The 15,419-nt window shown below is 49.7% G+C and overlaps 1 protein-coding gene across 1 annotated transcript in view; it reads left to right on the forward strand.

Annotated features, from left to right (window-relative positions):
- ATP13A2 (ATPase cation transporting 13A2) overlaps positions 1–15,419 on the forward strand; it is a 40,408-nt gene that overhangs the window by 10,162 nt on the left and 14,827 nt on the right. Inside the window, 14 exon segments of the mRNA XM_078145652.1 lie at positions 7,725–7,791; positions 8,009–8,176; positions 8,811–8,869; positions 9,118–9,244; positions 9,631–9,710; positions 10,117–10,194; positions 10,542–10,611; positions 11,441–11,575; positions 11,681–11,747; positions 12,100–12,231; positions 13,061–13,216; positions 13,452–13,562; positions 13,663–13,709; positions 14,424–14,612. Coding sequence (XP_078001778.1) covers positions 7,725–7,791; positions 8,009–8,176; positions 8,811–8,869; positions 9,118–9,244; positions 9,631–9,710; positions 10,117–10,194; positions 10,542–10,611; positions 11,441–11,575; positions 11,681–11,747; positions 12,100–12,231; positions 13,061–13,216; positions 13,452–13,562; positions 13,663–13,709; positions 14,424–14,612 — 1,486 coding nt within the window.

A 15,419-nucleotide genomic window follows, 5' to 3' on the forward strand; every position in this document is an offset into this window, starting at 1 on the left:
GTAGAGATCAATGTAAAGTAGTCTTCGTCCGAGTACAAATAAAAAGTCAACCAGTGGCAAAGTGCACGTAAGACAGTCATCATTCTGGGGGTTTTAGTAGACTAGCTCAGTGTGACATGGCGGTCACAACAGCTGATGCAACCCTGGGGTCCATGAAGGGAAGTATAGCTTCTAGAAATTGGAGGTGCTGGTCCCACTGGACTCTACCCTCCTCAGACCTCATCTGTGGTCCTGTGGTCAGTTCGGGTACCACAGTTTAGGAAGGCCATTGATCAACTGGCAGCCGGGATGGTGGAGGGCCTTGGGTCCATGTCCTTTGGGAAGCAGTGGAAGGAACTAGGAATGTTTACCCTGGAAGTGAGAAGACTTAGGGAGACATGATGGCTGGGTTCAAGTATTTAAAGGGTTGCCATGTGGGAAGGGAGAAGACTTGTTCTGTTTGGCTCCAGGGGTAGGGTCCTGGAATAATGGGTGGAAGGTGCAAAGAGACAGATTGAGGATGGATGTCCAAAACATCTTCCTAATAATGAAAGCTGTCCCAAAGTAGAATGGCATTTCTCAAGAGGTGGTGGGCTCCCCCTTCTTGGATGTCTTAAAGAGGCTTACTTGCTGGGCATGTTAGACTGGGGATTCCTTTCCTGAGTGGGTTAAACTAGATGGCCCTAAGGTCCCTGCCAACTTTCAGTCTGTGATGGGAGGAAGGGAAGCTCGTTGGCTCTTCCTGCCCACAAATACTGAAGGAGCCAGGGGGAGGGACTTTTAGGCAATCGTGGTTGGCATCCTCTGCCTCTCCTGGGTGACATGCCCATCTCCCTGGTTCCCCTGGCACTGTGTGAAAAGGGGCCCTGTTGCCCGGCTCAGTGGGAGAGTGTCCCTCCAGCTTGGCATTCTCAGAGCCCTGGGGTTGGGAGGGGCCATCTGAGTGCAACTTTAGAGCCCAGAGAAACCCAACTGGATCCTTTGCTACTCACAGGGCTACTTATGGGGTTGGGTTTGGGTTGGGCTGTAGCCTGACAGTTTGGGGATTAGATCTGTGGGAGAACCTCAGCCAATCAAGCAACAGCCATTTTATCTTAAGCACCTACTATGGGCTAGAGACTGAGTTACAAAGAGATACCAAACAAAGAAACAATCTCTACTACCCAGGAGATTACATTCCAGTGGGGAGACAGGGACAGATATAAACATATATATTCATATATATACACACACACCCCCCCCCCCACACACATATATATATATATATATATATATATATATATATATACAAAGTAGTTAAATAAGGGTAGTTTGGGAGGCCTCAGACACTTACTAGCTGTGTGATCCTGAGCAAGTCATTTAACCTGTTTGCCTCAGTTTCCTCATCTGTAAAATGAGGACGATAATAGCACCTAATATTCAGGATGATTGTTAGGATCAAAAGAGATACTATTGGGTAGGTAGGTGGCACAGTGGCTAGAACACTGGGCCTGGAGTCAGGAGGACCTGAGTTCAAATCCAGCCTCAGACATATAACACTCACTAGCTGTGTGACTCTGGGCAAGTCACTTAACCCCAATTGCCTCACCAAAAAAAAAAAGTTGGGGCAGCTAGAGCACTGCCTCTGAAGTGAGGAGGACCTGAGCTCAAATCCAGCCTCAGATCAAACACTTGACACTAGCTGTGTGACCCTGGGCAAGTCACTTAACCTCAATTGCCTAAAAGAAAAAAGAAAAGAAATAAAGAATCCCCAACAAGTAGGTATCCAGCCTTTGCCCAAAGACCTCCTAGGAAGGGGGACTTTGGAATAGTTCTGATCATTAGGAAGTCCTTCCTGGCATGGAGGCCAAATTTGCCTCTCTACATCTTTCTCTCGATGTTATTTGTTCTGCCTTCTGAGGTCAAACAGAACAAATCTCATCCCTGTTCTATAAAACAGCCCTGCAGACACTTGCAGGCAGTTATCATATGCCCCCTGGGTCTTCTCCAGACTAAACATTCCCAGTTCCTTCAGTTGATCCTTAAATATGGATTCACTCCCTTTGGACCTCAGTTTCCTCATCTGTAAAATGAGGGCTTTGGACTAGATGACTTTCTGGCACCAAGTCTATGATCCTATACCGTCTGCTTTGTCCCTGCCCTGGGGGAAATTTGGGGAGCCTCTGTGGCCCTTGAGTGAAGAATGTAGGGAAGGTCATCGGGCTGGAGGCTGGGAGGGGAGGGGAGGACTCCAGAAACTAATTTGCTCAGCATCAAAGCCTGCATCTTTTGTGTTCTCTGAACTCTGGGCCCCTCCCCCACTCCCCATCTCCAAGCTCTGGTTGCCATCCTGCCAGGCCAGGCTTTGTTTGGAGAAGGGGTGAGGCTGCCCAGGGCCCAGACCCATCTCTTCCTCCTCTTCCTCCTCCTCCTCTTTTTTCCCTGCCAACCAGTGATGACAGGAAGATGAGAGGAGATGGTGCTGCTGCCGCCCAGGGCGGTGAATGAGATAGAGGATAATAGACAGTGTCCACAAGCTATTATCTTGAAAGAACCTTTAGATACCACCTGGTCCAGGTGTTCATAACCCAGGGTCCAAAGATTAGATTTCAAGATGTCTGGGAATTTGTTTTTTTGTGTTTTTGTGGGGTTTTTTTTTTAGGCAATTAGGGTTAAGTGACTTGCCCAGGATCATAGGGTCACACAGCTAGTAAGTGTCAAGTGTTTGGTCTGTGGCCGGATTTGAACTCAGGTCCTCCTGACTTCAGGACCGGTGCTGTATTCACTGTGCCACCTAGCTGCCCTGGGGAATTTGGATAAGAAAAAAAGGGTGGTGGTGTGGAAGTCAGAGGACAGCTCTTGTCTTCTCTAACCTCTAAGTGAAATTTCTCATGTCCTTCAATTATGAGATCAAATGTGCTAGAGCTAATATTTATGACGTGCTTGGCACATATATATGGCACATATAAAGTGCTTGGCACTTTATAAATGTTTGTTCCCTCCCCTCCTTATGAATGTCAGAGTATTAGAGAGCCTTGGAAGACATCTACCCTAGCACCTCCATTGAAGAAACTGCAGCCCAGAGAGGTCAGTTAACTTGCCCAAGGTCAAACAGCCGGAAAGTGGCAGAGATGGAAATAGAACCCAGATCACCTGACTCCCAAGCCTTCTTTTTACTACCCATACTCTAGAGTCTTCTGGCCTCGGGATGGAGGGTGAGGGTTCAGGGCCCAGGTTGGCAGGGAGAAGGAAGGTAGTTGGCAGAAAACTAGCATGCTTACCTCCTGACATTTGCTTTCAGAGTGGAGGTGACCAGCTGGTGGGAGACTTGCCTGGGGGCTTCTGGGGCTCAGGCCCCAGTTCGTAAGATAGAAACCCAGCTCTCCCCACTGGGCCACACTGCAGCACACGAGGGCCTGGGTCCCCTTCCTAACCCTTAACGCCTTGTGACTCTAGAATAGTCACCGAATTAGAAGCAGCCTCAGGACCAACCAGTATTGGAGAAAGAGTCCTCACTGCAATGTGGGGTAACAAGCAGTCATCCAACCTTTGCCCGAAGGCCTCCAAGGAGAGGGGGCCAGGCATTCCTTCCTACTAAGGCAGCCCATTACAGTTTGTCCTGATGTCAGTCCTCAAGCGACCCCTTGACAGCTTCCCCACCTTGCTCCTGGCGCTGTCCTTTGGGATCGTGTCTCCACAGTGGCATCCTTCATTGTCCTCTTCTCCAGGCTGAACATCCCAGGTCCTCCATGTGACTGGAGCCTTGGGCCCCTTCACCGTGCTGGATGGCCTCCCCTGAATGCTCCAGCTTCTTAACCCGTGGTGCCCAGAGCTGACTGTCATACTGCGCCTGTGCTCCAATGAGGGCACCCCGGGGTGACATGGCCCCTGTACTCTGACCAGGGTACATTATCACCACTCTGAAACTCAATTTCCTTATGTATAAAAAAGGAAAGTACCCCAACCCACACTGTTATTGTGAGGATCAAATGTGAGTGATATCCACCAGTAAGCATTTATTAAACACCTGTGTGTCAGGCACTGTTAGACACTGAGGGTACAAAGACAAAAATAAAACAGCCCTGCCCTCAGGGAGCTTACAATCTAGAGGGGGAGACAACATGTACATACATATATAGGTTTATATCACATGCTATGTATAAAAAGCTAACATTTATATAGCATCTACTGCGTGCTCCACACTGTGCTAAGTGCTTCACAATTGTTATCTTAGTTAACAATAATAAATAGTAAAAATAGCAGCTAACATTTTTGTAGCACCTGCTATGTGGCAGGCACTGTGCTAAGAGCTTCAAATTATCTCCTTTGAGCTTCACAAAGGGAGGAAAGTACTATTATTATCCCTATTTTACAGATAAGGAAACTGAGGTAGGCAGAAATGGAGGGATTTGCCTAGGGTCACACAACTATGAAGTGTCTTGAGACTGGATTTGAACTCGGGTCTTCCTGGCTCCAGGCCCAGCACTCTATCTACTGCACCACCGAGCTACCAAGTTTATTTTTTATGGAGACCAGCCCATACAAAGGTGTGGTGATAGGAGATGGGAATTTGGAGTGTCATATGTGTGAGGAAAGAGCGAGAAGGTCAATATGACTAGACTATAAAGTGTGAGAAGGGGTATGATATATAATAAGGCTGGAAAGGTGGGTCCAAGCCAGGTTCTGAAGGGAATTCAATGCCAAACCGTAGGGTTGGCATTTGATATTATAGGTAGATCACCAGGGAGCGAAGTAGACAGATTTAGTGTTAGAGTCTGGAAGATCTGAATTCAAATCCTGTCTCAGACACTTACTGCGTGACCTTGGGTGTTTCACTTAACTTATTTCAGCCTCAGTTTCCTCGTCTGTAAAATGGACATAATATCCCCCAAGGTGTTGTGAGGATTGAATGAGATAATATCTATTAAGTGCTTTGTAGATCTTAAAGCACTACATAAATGTTAGTTGGTATTAATAGGGAGTCATTGTAGTTATTGAGAAAAGAATAATCATTTATGTAGCTCCTACTATGCACTAGGGCCCAGGGTTAGGGAACCCATGGCCTTGGGGCCATATGTGGCCTTCTGGATCCTTAAGTGCAGCCTTTTGACTGAATCCTTGACGTCCTTAAGTGTGGCCTTTTGACTGAATTCTTCTAGGTCCTTAAGTATGGCCTTTTGACTGAATCCAAATTTTACCGAACAGTCGGGCTAAGTGATTTACAAATATCATCTCATCTTTACAGATATTGTCTCATTATTGAAGAGAATTCATATCGTTAAGCCAGTGCTTTAAGAAAATGACTTTGGCCACTTTGGGAAAGGGAGAGACTGGAGTCAGGGAGGCCAGTTAGGAGCCTCTCACAATAGTCCTGTTGAGGGGTGATGAGCACTTGAACTAAGATGGTGGCCATGTGAGTGGAGACGAGGAGACAGCAGTGAGAGATGTATGTTGCAGAGGGAGAAATGACAAGCTTTGATGACTGATGGGATGTGTGGGATGTGTAAGGTGAGGAGTTAAGGCTATCTCTCAGGCCTTGAACCCGGGTAACTAGAATGTGATGGCGCCCTCCATAGAAATAAGAAGGTCTGGGAGGAATGAAAGAAGTGGAGAAAGGGTTTGGAAGGGATGTGTCTGAGTGTTTTACACACTCAGGGATTATTACGAGTGAGTGTAAAACTCAGGCGTGGGGCAGGGCGGGAGTAGCCACGTCTGCAGGATCTGACCCTTTTGGGCATTTGCAGCAGATGTCCCACTTGGTTTGCCAGTAGTAGGGTTGGATTATATGGAGCCACCTCCACTGTCTCCTGTGTTCTCCCTGTGATTAATAGCATGATTCCTGAGGCCTGTGGTGTGGTCACCAAGTTGTGTACTCTGAGGAACTGAGACAGTCACACCTACCTCTAATCTAAGAACAAGGTTTATTTGCATTATACAATGCATTGGGGAACACTCACCCATCAAGGAAAAGGAAAAAGGATAGGAGGAGACGTGTCTACCACGTCATGATTGTCACTGGGTCCCAGTTCTGGCAAACAAAGGCACGTGTCCGTAACTGCCCTTGAGGAAGTCAGTCATATCCATGAGGTCCACAGGCAGCTGGACTCGGGGCTTTCATGCCAAGAAGACAGAGGGAAGCCGTGGCCTTTAACAAATGTGCCAACCCAGGTTGTGCAGGCACTAGATGCCCTTGACTGTTAATCCCTTGAAGGTTAAACGTGGGGGCAGGTAGATTTCCTTTGGTGGTGGTGGCTGTACTTGGGAGTCCATGCCTGTCCACCTGGCCATTCTCCCCTTCCTAGTGGGAGCTTGCATCCTGTGGATAAGGTGGTCAGTGTCTGGTCCCAGAATTGAGATGTCTCTTGTTCTTGGATTCATCTCTTAGTGAAGGGAAAAGCAGCATGTTGTTAGAGAAATCCCTGGACTGGAAGGCCGAAGAAAAGGATTTTAGTTCTCTCTCTGCTATTTGCAAACTGGGGTATATTGGGCAAAGTGTCTTTCTCTGGGCCTCAGTTTCCCCATCTGTCAAATGAGGAAGTTAGATGAAATGATCTCCCTTTTCCATTAAGCTCTGACCATCAGGGTCTTAAGGGCCTTTCCATTGCCAGTATTCTATGCTCTGAGGTCTCTCCCAGTTTTGACATTCGATGTTTTAAGGCCTCTCTGAGCTCCAACATTCTATGCTCCAAAGGCCCTCCTAGCTCTGACCTTCTGGAAAGAAAAGTGAATATAGAATCATGGAGGAGGTCAGCAGCCTGGAGAGTCCAGGCTTGAGCCCTGGGCTTGCTCTGAAGGGGCCGTGGAAGTCTCTGGCTCCGGGGTTCAGTGATACAGCAGAAAGAGGGGGAGGAAGGGATTCCTAAGAATGTGAAGGCAGCCTAGGGAAAGCAACTAATAGTAACATTTCTTTCCCTTCTCCCCACCCTCATGATCCTGACTTGGAAACATACTGCGTATGAGAACATATATATCATGAAAGTACTTACAGGGGGAAAGAAGGCCTTGGCTCAGGAAAGCTTAAGCCCATGAGCTGTTGACGGGCGGTGGGGGGAGCTGACCTGAGAAGAGGTAGGGGGGCATGCCAGAGAAGTTCAGGGACCATGCTTTGGGGCACAGTCTAGCAACCTAGAATGCCCTCCATTCCCCACCCCCACTCCCACCCCCAAAAAGTTTCCAGGTGAGGCCTGGGTGGTGTGTGACAGTACAAGAGCAATGTATTTGAAGTCAGAAGATCTGGGTTTGAATTCTAACTCTGATCTCAGGCAAGATTGTTGATTTCTTGATCCTCAGTTGCCTCTTTTGTAAAATGAAAGGTCTGGACTAAGTGTTTTCAGATCTTAATCCTCTGGATTAAGGGAGGGAGTTAAATTCCTGGAATCTGGCAACTTTGAGGAACCTTTTCATGAAAAATAAGAGAGAGGGACAGCTAGGTGATACAGTGGATAGAGCACTGACCCTGGAGTCAGGAGGACCTGAGTTCAAATCTAGCTTCAGACACTTACTAGCTGGGTGACCCTGGGCAAGTCATTTAATCCTGATTGCCTCAAAAAAGAGAGAGAAATAAAGGAGAGAGGGAGGGAGGTGCAGCATCCCTCCCCTGTCCCTACTCCCCTACGCACTGCTGGTGTGAAGGGGGTATAACTTCTGTATGATAGGACCCTTGTTTGAGAGTTAGCAGGAGGGGAAGGGTGTCATGGAAGGAAGATTTGGGGAAAAGAGGGGCCAAAGATCAGACCGATGGGTGGGTTTTCTTCTCCAATCCACAGACAGCGGCTGGATAGTCTCCTGCCCCACTATGGAACTTTGCCACGGGGTCCAGCCAAGGCCTGTGTGGTAAGTGTTGGGGGGCTGGGGAGACAAAGGCTTTGGTCTAGGAGAACCTTCCTTAGCCCCCATCTCCTTCACTGGTTGCATTCCGGAAGGGGCCCAAGGCAGACTCCTCACCCCCGAGCCTGCCTTCTCCGTAGCCCTCTACCCCAGCTCCAGATAACCAGAGCACCCCCGAGGGATGGGGGCAGCGAAGCCCTTTCCCCAACTCCCTCTCCTCCAGGAGGTGAGCGGCTACCAGCAAAGCCTGTGGCGGACTGGCCTGTGCCATGTGGGGGCCCTGCTGACCGCTGGTATCCTGCTGTTAATCTTCCATTGGAAGCCCCAGCTCGAGGTCAAGGCCAAGTGCACTTCCTGCCCCTTACAGCAGGCTGACTGGCTGATCATCAAGGTAAGCCTCTTTCTGCTTTACTGGAAGTTGGTGTGGTAGAAAGTGGGAGATTTGGTGTGGGAGGACGTAGACTTGAACCTCTCTTCTATGTATGTGTGTGACCCTTAGGCAAAGACACTTCAATTCTCTGAGCCTCGGTTTCCCCTCATCTGTAAAATGAAAGAAGTTGAACTAGATCGATCTCTAAAAGGCCACGTTTCTAGCACTCAAGCTTCAGGAACTAATTTTATTCAACAGTGGGCAAGCCATTCCTCACTAAACCTCAGTTTCCTCATCCATAAAATGGGGATGATAATTTTTCCACTTAAAACCTCACAGAGTAGGTATGAGAAAAGTGCTTTGTAAACTGTAAAGCTCTTTGAGCCTGAGTGCAGGTTTTTAAAAATTAATAATAATTAATCATAACAATCACACATCTCTCGCATGTTGAGGTATGGAAAGAAAGCCCTTTTTTTTGAAAAAAAAAAAGCCCCAGCCCCTTCATGGATGGTATGAGTGGTATTGTCATTCAAGTGGCTAGGCACCAGTGGCTGGGAACAGGGCCATGGTGGTGGTGAAGGTGTCAGCCAGAAGCAGGAGGGCTGTGGGGAGGGAGGATATTCCAGCTCTCAACACCAAGGATTTTGTATTCTAGGATCAGTTTGGGCAACTTTTCACCACCCAGGTGCAAACTGAGGTTGTCAGTGAGGGCAGGTGAGGAGAATGCACATCCCTTCCCCCTTCCCCAGTGAATCCCCCTCTATGAACACCCCTCCCCCACAAAGGAGCCTTCCTCCCCTCCCCCCAAACATGGGGCTGTTTGGGATGACTTTGGAATGAGCCATAAGGGCTCCCCCTCCTTCTAAAAGCCCCAGCCCCTTTCTGCCTCAGCCTTCCCAGAAGTTCTCCACCGCATCCCCTTCCCAAGGGAAGGAGGTGCCAGGACTTTTCACCCCCTGCAGCCTGAACCAGCTCCAGGAAGGCCCACGGGATTGGAAGCTGGAGGAAGATGGAAGGAACCACGTGGCAGTGGGGGTGTCCCAGGAGGACGCCTGGAGGGACACCATCCGGCTGCACAGAAAAGAGGAGGTAATTATTGGCCTCTCCTGTCCTGGTCCCCCTCCCTCCTCGCCCCCCTCCCCCTTTGGAGAGTTAGGCCAGTTTACCTCCCTCCTCCTTCGCCCAGAACCAAGTCCCTCCAGCCCTGTCCCTAGTCCTGTTCTTCTAGGGCAGGGGTGGGGAATCTGCAGACTCGAGGCCACATGTGGCCCTCTAGGTCCTCAAGTGTGGCCCTTTGACTGAATCCAAACTTCACTGAACAAATCCCCTTAATAAAAGGATTTGTTCTGTAAAACTTGGACTCGGTCAAAAGGCTGCACCCAGGGTCCTAGAGGGCCACACATGGCCTCCAGGCCGCAGGTTCCCCTCCCCTGCTCTGGGGTCTCTGGTATAGCTTTTATCCCTCTCTCCTCCAGCAGAACATCCTTCGGTACTATGTGTTTGAAGGGGTCCGATACATATGGATTGAGGCTCAGCAGGCCTTCCGCCGTGTCAGGTGAGTCCAGAGTCCTGCTGTTGAAGGGTTAAGGACCCCTCCTACGAACGGCCCCAGAGGGGAGTGAGCCCTGGGGTTGCACAGCTGGTGCAGAGAGGCCTGGGTTATAGTGGGAAAGAGTATTGGAGCGAGAAGACCTGAGTTTTAATCTTGGTTTTCTAGTTATGTGACTTTGGCCAGGTCTCTTAACTCCTCTGGGCCTCAGTTTTCTCATCTGAAAAATGGGCACAATAAACTTGGGCCACCACTTACCTCAAAGGTGAGGAAAGTACTTCATGAACCTTGAATTGTTGCAGAAACAAGAGCTGCTGTTTTAAGTGATGTGCCTGTAGACAGGGGTTGGGGATTAGTGGTGGCCTTCAGGGTCTGGGCCTCCACTCTCCCTTCCTCATGCCTCTCCCCTCAGTGTGCTGGATGAGAACAGGACCTGTGAAGACCTTCATCATTCCAGCACTGGACTCAGCCCCCAGGACCAAGACATAAAGTAGGCTTCCCCACTCCCACCCGTGCTGAGCTTTGCTTTCTGTCTTAGCGAAATAGGAACTTTGTGCCACTGAGGTGGTCATGGAACAGACACCAGATTTGGAGTCTGAGAACCTGGATTCAAATCCTACTTTTACAACTTACTAGCTCTGTGATATTGGAGAAATCACTTCCCCTCTCTGGGCTTCAGTTTCCTCATCTGTAAAGAAAGGGGGTTGGATGAAATGGTCTCTGAGGACCCTTCCAGCTCTGGAACTGTAATCCATGATCACTTCATGGTCATTATCAAGGGGGCAGGGCAAAGTGGGGGTGGTCGCTTCTCTTTGACTTTCCCTTTCCTTCCTGCAGAAAGACGATATATGGCCTTAATCTGATTGATGTGCCAGTCAAATCGTACTCTCGGCTTCTGGTGGATGAGGTAGGAGCCAGCCTGACCCAGGGAGACACAGTAGCCTAGCAGAAAGAGCAGGGATTGGGAGCAGAGCTGGGTCCTTATCCAAGCTCTGGCCTTGACTAGCTGAGTAATGTTGGCACAGGTTTTTGTCCTCTCTGGGCCTCAGGCTACCACATTGTAACATGAGGTTGATAATAAGCTGAGAGTTCTAACCAGCCTAAGACAGATGAGTAAGGGAAAGCGGTGACCCATAAAGGTCTAGGAAGTCAAGGGTCAGTTCTGGACTTTGACCTTGGAAGACACTTTTGCTTTCTGGGCATCAGTTTCCTCTTCCAAAATAAGGAAGTTGGACTAGCTCCCAATCTGGGAGGCCCTGGTTGCCCCCATCCTGGGGTCCTGTGCACACTGCATTTGTCCCTGTTGGATTCCTGCTCATTCTTGAAGGCCCAAATGCCTCCTTCTTCATTACTGTGGTTGGTAACAAACTTCCCCCTTAGACCTCTCCATGGCCTTGGTTTTGTGTCTTTCTCATGCCCTGATCTCATAATATTGTGAACTCCATTTCCCTTTGTCTCCATCTTATTCCCTTGTTCAACTGTGAGCTCCCTGAGGGTGGAGGCCATCATTTCTTGTTTAGTCTTTCGTATTTCCCCCGACTCCTAGCACAGGGTTTGACAGATGCTTTTCGAATGAATATTTGAAGGGCAGGAAGCTGGTTTTACTGACCTGGTATAGTTAAGAGATCTGGAGCGGCTAAAGTCCCACTGCTGCCCCCTGGTGGTCAAGATAGAGCTTGCAGCTTGGCTCTTCTGTGGTCCCTGACCCACTGTCCTCTGCCTCTCTTCCCAACCAGGTGCTGAATCCATTCTACATATTCCAGGCTTTCAGCATCACCCTGTGGCTATGGGACACCTACTACTACTATGCTGGTTGCATCTTCCTCATCTCCATTATCTCCATCTTCCTGGCGCTCTATGAGACCAGGAAGGTGGGTGCCAGGCTGGGCTTGGAGGGAGAGCAGAGATGGGGGAGGGGAGGGGAGGGTGGGCATTGGAGGCTTCCTGATGTCAACTCTTTCCCTTTTCACGTTTAGCAAAGCCAGACTCTGCAAAACATGGTGAAGATGACCGTGAGTGTAACGGTGCGTCGAGCTGGCGGAGGTAAGATGGCAGAGAGGACCGCCAGTAAACCCTGGTCCCTAGGACTCAAGTCAGCTCAGTAAGCTTTTAGTACATGCCTGCTACATGCTTTATAAACACTGTTCTAGGTACTGGAGATACAGAGACAAAACGAAACCCTGCCTCCATGGTGTTTACACTCTACTGGGATGGGAGGGAGCCAGGCAAGGAAGCCTCAGGGAGCTTTGTATCTCTCCTTCCATTGCCTCTGTCTCATCTCACAGTGCTCAGAAAACATAGAATTAATTTGTTGACTTGATGTCCGAGGAGGTGTAGTGGGACAAAAGGGCATGGGGTGGGAGGGGAAGCGGAGCTAAAGTACCCACCCCTATAGAAAATGTGCTGGTCAACTCCGTGGAGCTGGTGCCTGGAGACTGCCTGGTACTCTCTGCCAACGGTGGGCTGGTGCCCTGCGATGCCGCGCTCCTGTCAGGAGAGTGCATGGTCAATGAGAGCATGCTGACAGGTGAGGGGGGCCCCGGCCTTCCCCGGCCCGAGGAGGAGGGACCACACTGTCCCCTAAGTGCCCTGCCCTTTCCCTGCCAGCTCCTGGGTGAACGGGAAGAGTGTCAGGAGATGAATTAGAGTATGTCAGAGCTGGGAGGAACCTTAGAACACCGGATGTCAGAGCTGGGAGGAACCTTAGAACACAGGATGTCAGAGCTAGGAGGGCCCTTAGATCACAGAATGTAAGAGCTGGGAGGGCCCTGAGAACACAGAATGTCAAAGCTGGGAGGGCCCTGAGAACAGAGAATGTTCAGAGCTGGGAGGGCCCTTAGAGATTCCCTAGTCCAAGCCCCTCATTTTATGGATGAGGAGACAAAGACAGGGAAGGCAAGTAACTTAGTCATGTAGGTTAAGTAAGTGGCAGAGCTGCAGCTTGGGCCCAGATCTTCTGAATTCAAATCCATTGCCCATCCTCTATGCCCAGTGCACCTTGGGGGGAACCAAAGGGATATACTGGAGGGAGGGATGGGGTGTGGGCTGAGTTTTGTTTTTCTCTGTCTTCTTTCTTTGTCTCTCTGTGTTCTTCCCTCTCTTTTCTCTCTCCTCTCTTTCTCTCTTTCTGTCTCTCTCCCTCTCTCTCTCCTTCTGTCCTTCCCCCCTTTCCCCTCTCCCTCTCTCTTCTCTCTCTCCCCCCTTCTCTTTCTTCTTTCTCTCCTCTCTCTCTCTCTTCTCTCCTCTCTCTCTCTCTCTCCCCCTCCTCCCCCTCTCTCCCTCTCTCCCTCCCCCCTCTCCCTCTCTTTCTCTCTTCCCCTCTACACACACAGTCACCATATGAGTTACCCCCACAGGGGAGAGCATCCCAGTGTTGAAGACCCCACTGCCTAGTGGTCCCACTCCCTACTCCCCTGAGGAACACCGCAGACATACACTCTTCTGTGGGACACTAGTCTTGCAAGCCAGGGCCTACATGGGAGCTGACGTCTTGGCGGTGGTGACCAGGACAGGTATGAGGCGGGAGAGAGCTGAAGGAGGGAACGTTCCATCTATAATGGGGGACACTTGTCTGGGCAGCCCACCAGTAGCAGAAGAGCTTGGGGAAAGCTCTCTTTCCTTCTCCCTTGCCTCCCCAAGCTGTGCCTGGTACCTAACTTTCCTCTTTCATCAAGGTTGGGGTGGGGAGGACCCAGTGGTACATGGGGAGGACCAGAGTCAAGGTCCCCAACTCTCACCCCTGTCCAGGATTTTGTACGGCGAAAGGGGACCTGGTTAGCTCCATCCTCCATCCCAAACCCATCAACTTCAAATTCTACAGGGATGCCCTGAAGTTTGTGTTCTTTCTCTTTATCTTGGGTAAGTGGCCTGGCCCCTGAGCCCTCTCTATTTAGCCCCTTCTCACCCCCCTCCCCAGCTCAATCTCACTGTCTCTTTTTGGTTTCTCCCTCTCCCCCAGCTGCCTTGGGCACCATCTATAGCATCGTGATCTTAATCCGAAACAAGGTGAGACATTTCTGGGCAGGGGGATAGGACTGGGACATACTTGGGCTTCTTTCCCAGTTTGGGTTCCAGCTGCCTCAGAAGGTCCAAATCAGTCTGGGGCCACCATCTTTTGCTCCCTGTGCCTTTCTCTTTCTCAGCATTCTTGTTCCTCCAGAGATGCCTTTTGTTATGAGGTAGTCCGTACTCTTCGTGAACTGGGTTCATGAAAGTTGTCTCCTATGGTTTGGTTTTTTTTTGTGTCCCCTTCCTGGGCCCTGCTACCCCCCCCACAGCCCACCCTGTCGCTTTCTCCCTTGTTCTAGGGGCCCTTTGAAGCCCCAGTCATTTCCTCATGAGGAGAGTACTTTGGGGCCCCTACCACCATGGGAATAGGGATTGGGAATAGGCCTCTCCTCCTCTCTTATCTTCTTACCTGCCCTGTTAGGCACAGAACCCCAGGGACAGAAAGAATAATGAATCTGGAGTCACAGGACCTGGGTCTACTGTTTACTGGCTGTGTGACCTTGAGCAAGTAATTTGCCCTCTCTGGGCCTCAGTTTCCTCATCTTTAAGGTGAGAGGATTAGATTAGTTGATATCTAAGGTCCTCTCTAGATTCTGTGTTATAAAGAATGCTGGACTTTTGAGATCTGAACCCAGAAGGAAGGAAAGGCAAAGTCAAAGGTGAGGCTGGGGGTGGGATCACTCATGCCTGAGCCGCCTACCCATCCTCCAGGTAGCAATAGAGGAGATTGTAAAGCGGTCCCTAGACCTGGTGACAGTGGTCGTACCACCAGCACTCCCAGCTGCCATGACCGTTGGCATCATTTACGCCCAGAATCGCCTCAAGAAACACAAAATCTTCTGTATCAGCCCACCTCGAATCAACCTAGGGGCCAAGCTGCGGCTCGTCTGCTTTGACAAGGTAAGGAGGCTGGAGCCCAGGCCTGGGGAGGAGGAGGGGCAGGTGAGGTAGGGCTGAGCAGATGTAATCTAGGAGGCATTCCTTAGGCACCTGCTGTGTGCACAGCACTGGGTGAGGGAGGGGGGCGAGGAGACACCTGTAGTATTTATCTCTGAGGTTGCTTGTGAAAGGCCTAAGGGTGATGGTGAAAGGAATGACCTTTAGACATTTTAAAAGCATCAGAGAAATGGCAGGTGTTTCAGTTATCATTATTATAATTACTACTACTACTACTACTACTACTACTACTACTACTACTACTACTACTACTACTACTACTACTACTACTATACTACTATAGGTTTAGATAAGATGCTGTCTCTCCCCTCATTGCTTATCACAGTCTATAATGGAACTATGACAAAGACATTTAAGAGTTGTGCTCCATCTCTGAGGACTCTCCCAGCTCTTAACATCCTAGGTTCTAAGGTCCCTTCCAGTTCTCACAATCACGATTCTAAGGCCCTTCCCAGCTTTGATATTTTCTGTAAGGTCTCCTACAACTCTGACATTTTTCATTCTAAGGCTTATTCTAGTCCTGAAATTCTATGTCCTGTGTTCCCTCCCAGCTCTGACAGCCTGTGTTCTAAGGGCCCTCCCAGTTCTGACATCCTGTATTCTAAGGGCTCTCCCAGCTCTGACGTTCTGTGTCCTGTGTTCCCTCCCAGCTCTGACATCCTGTGTTCTAAGGGCCCTCCCAGTTCTGACATCCTGTATTCTAAGGGCTCTCCCAGCTCTGACGTTCTGTGTCCTGTGTTCCCTCCCAGC

This window comes from Phascolarctos cinereus, unplaced genomic scaffold, assembly GCF_003287225.1.
Source record: "Phascolarctos cinereus isolate Bilbo 61053 unplaced genomic scaffold, phaCin_HiC Scaffold_726;HRSCAF=1367, whole genome shotgun sequence".
NCBI classification, from domain to species: domain Eukaryota; kingdom Metazoa; phylum Chordata; class Mammalia; order Diprotodontia; family Phascolarctidae; genus Phascolarctos; species Phascolarctos cinereus.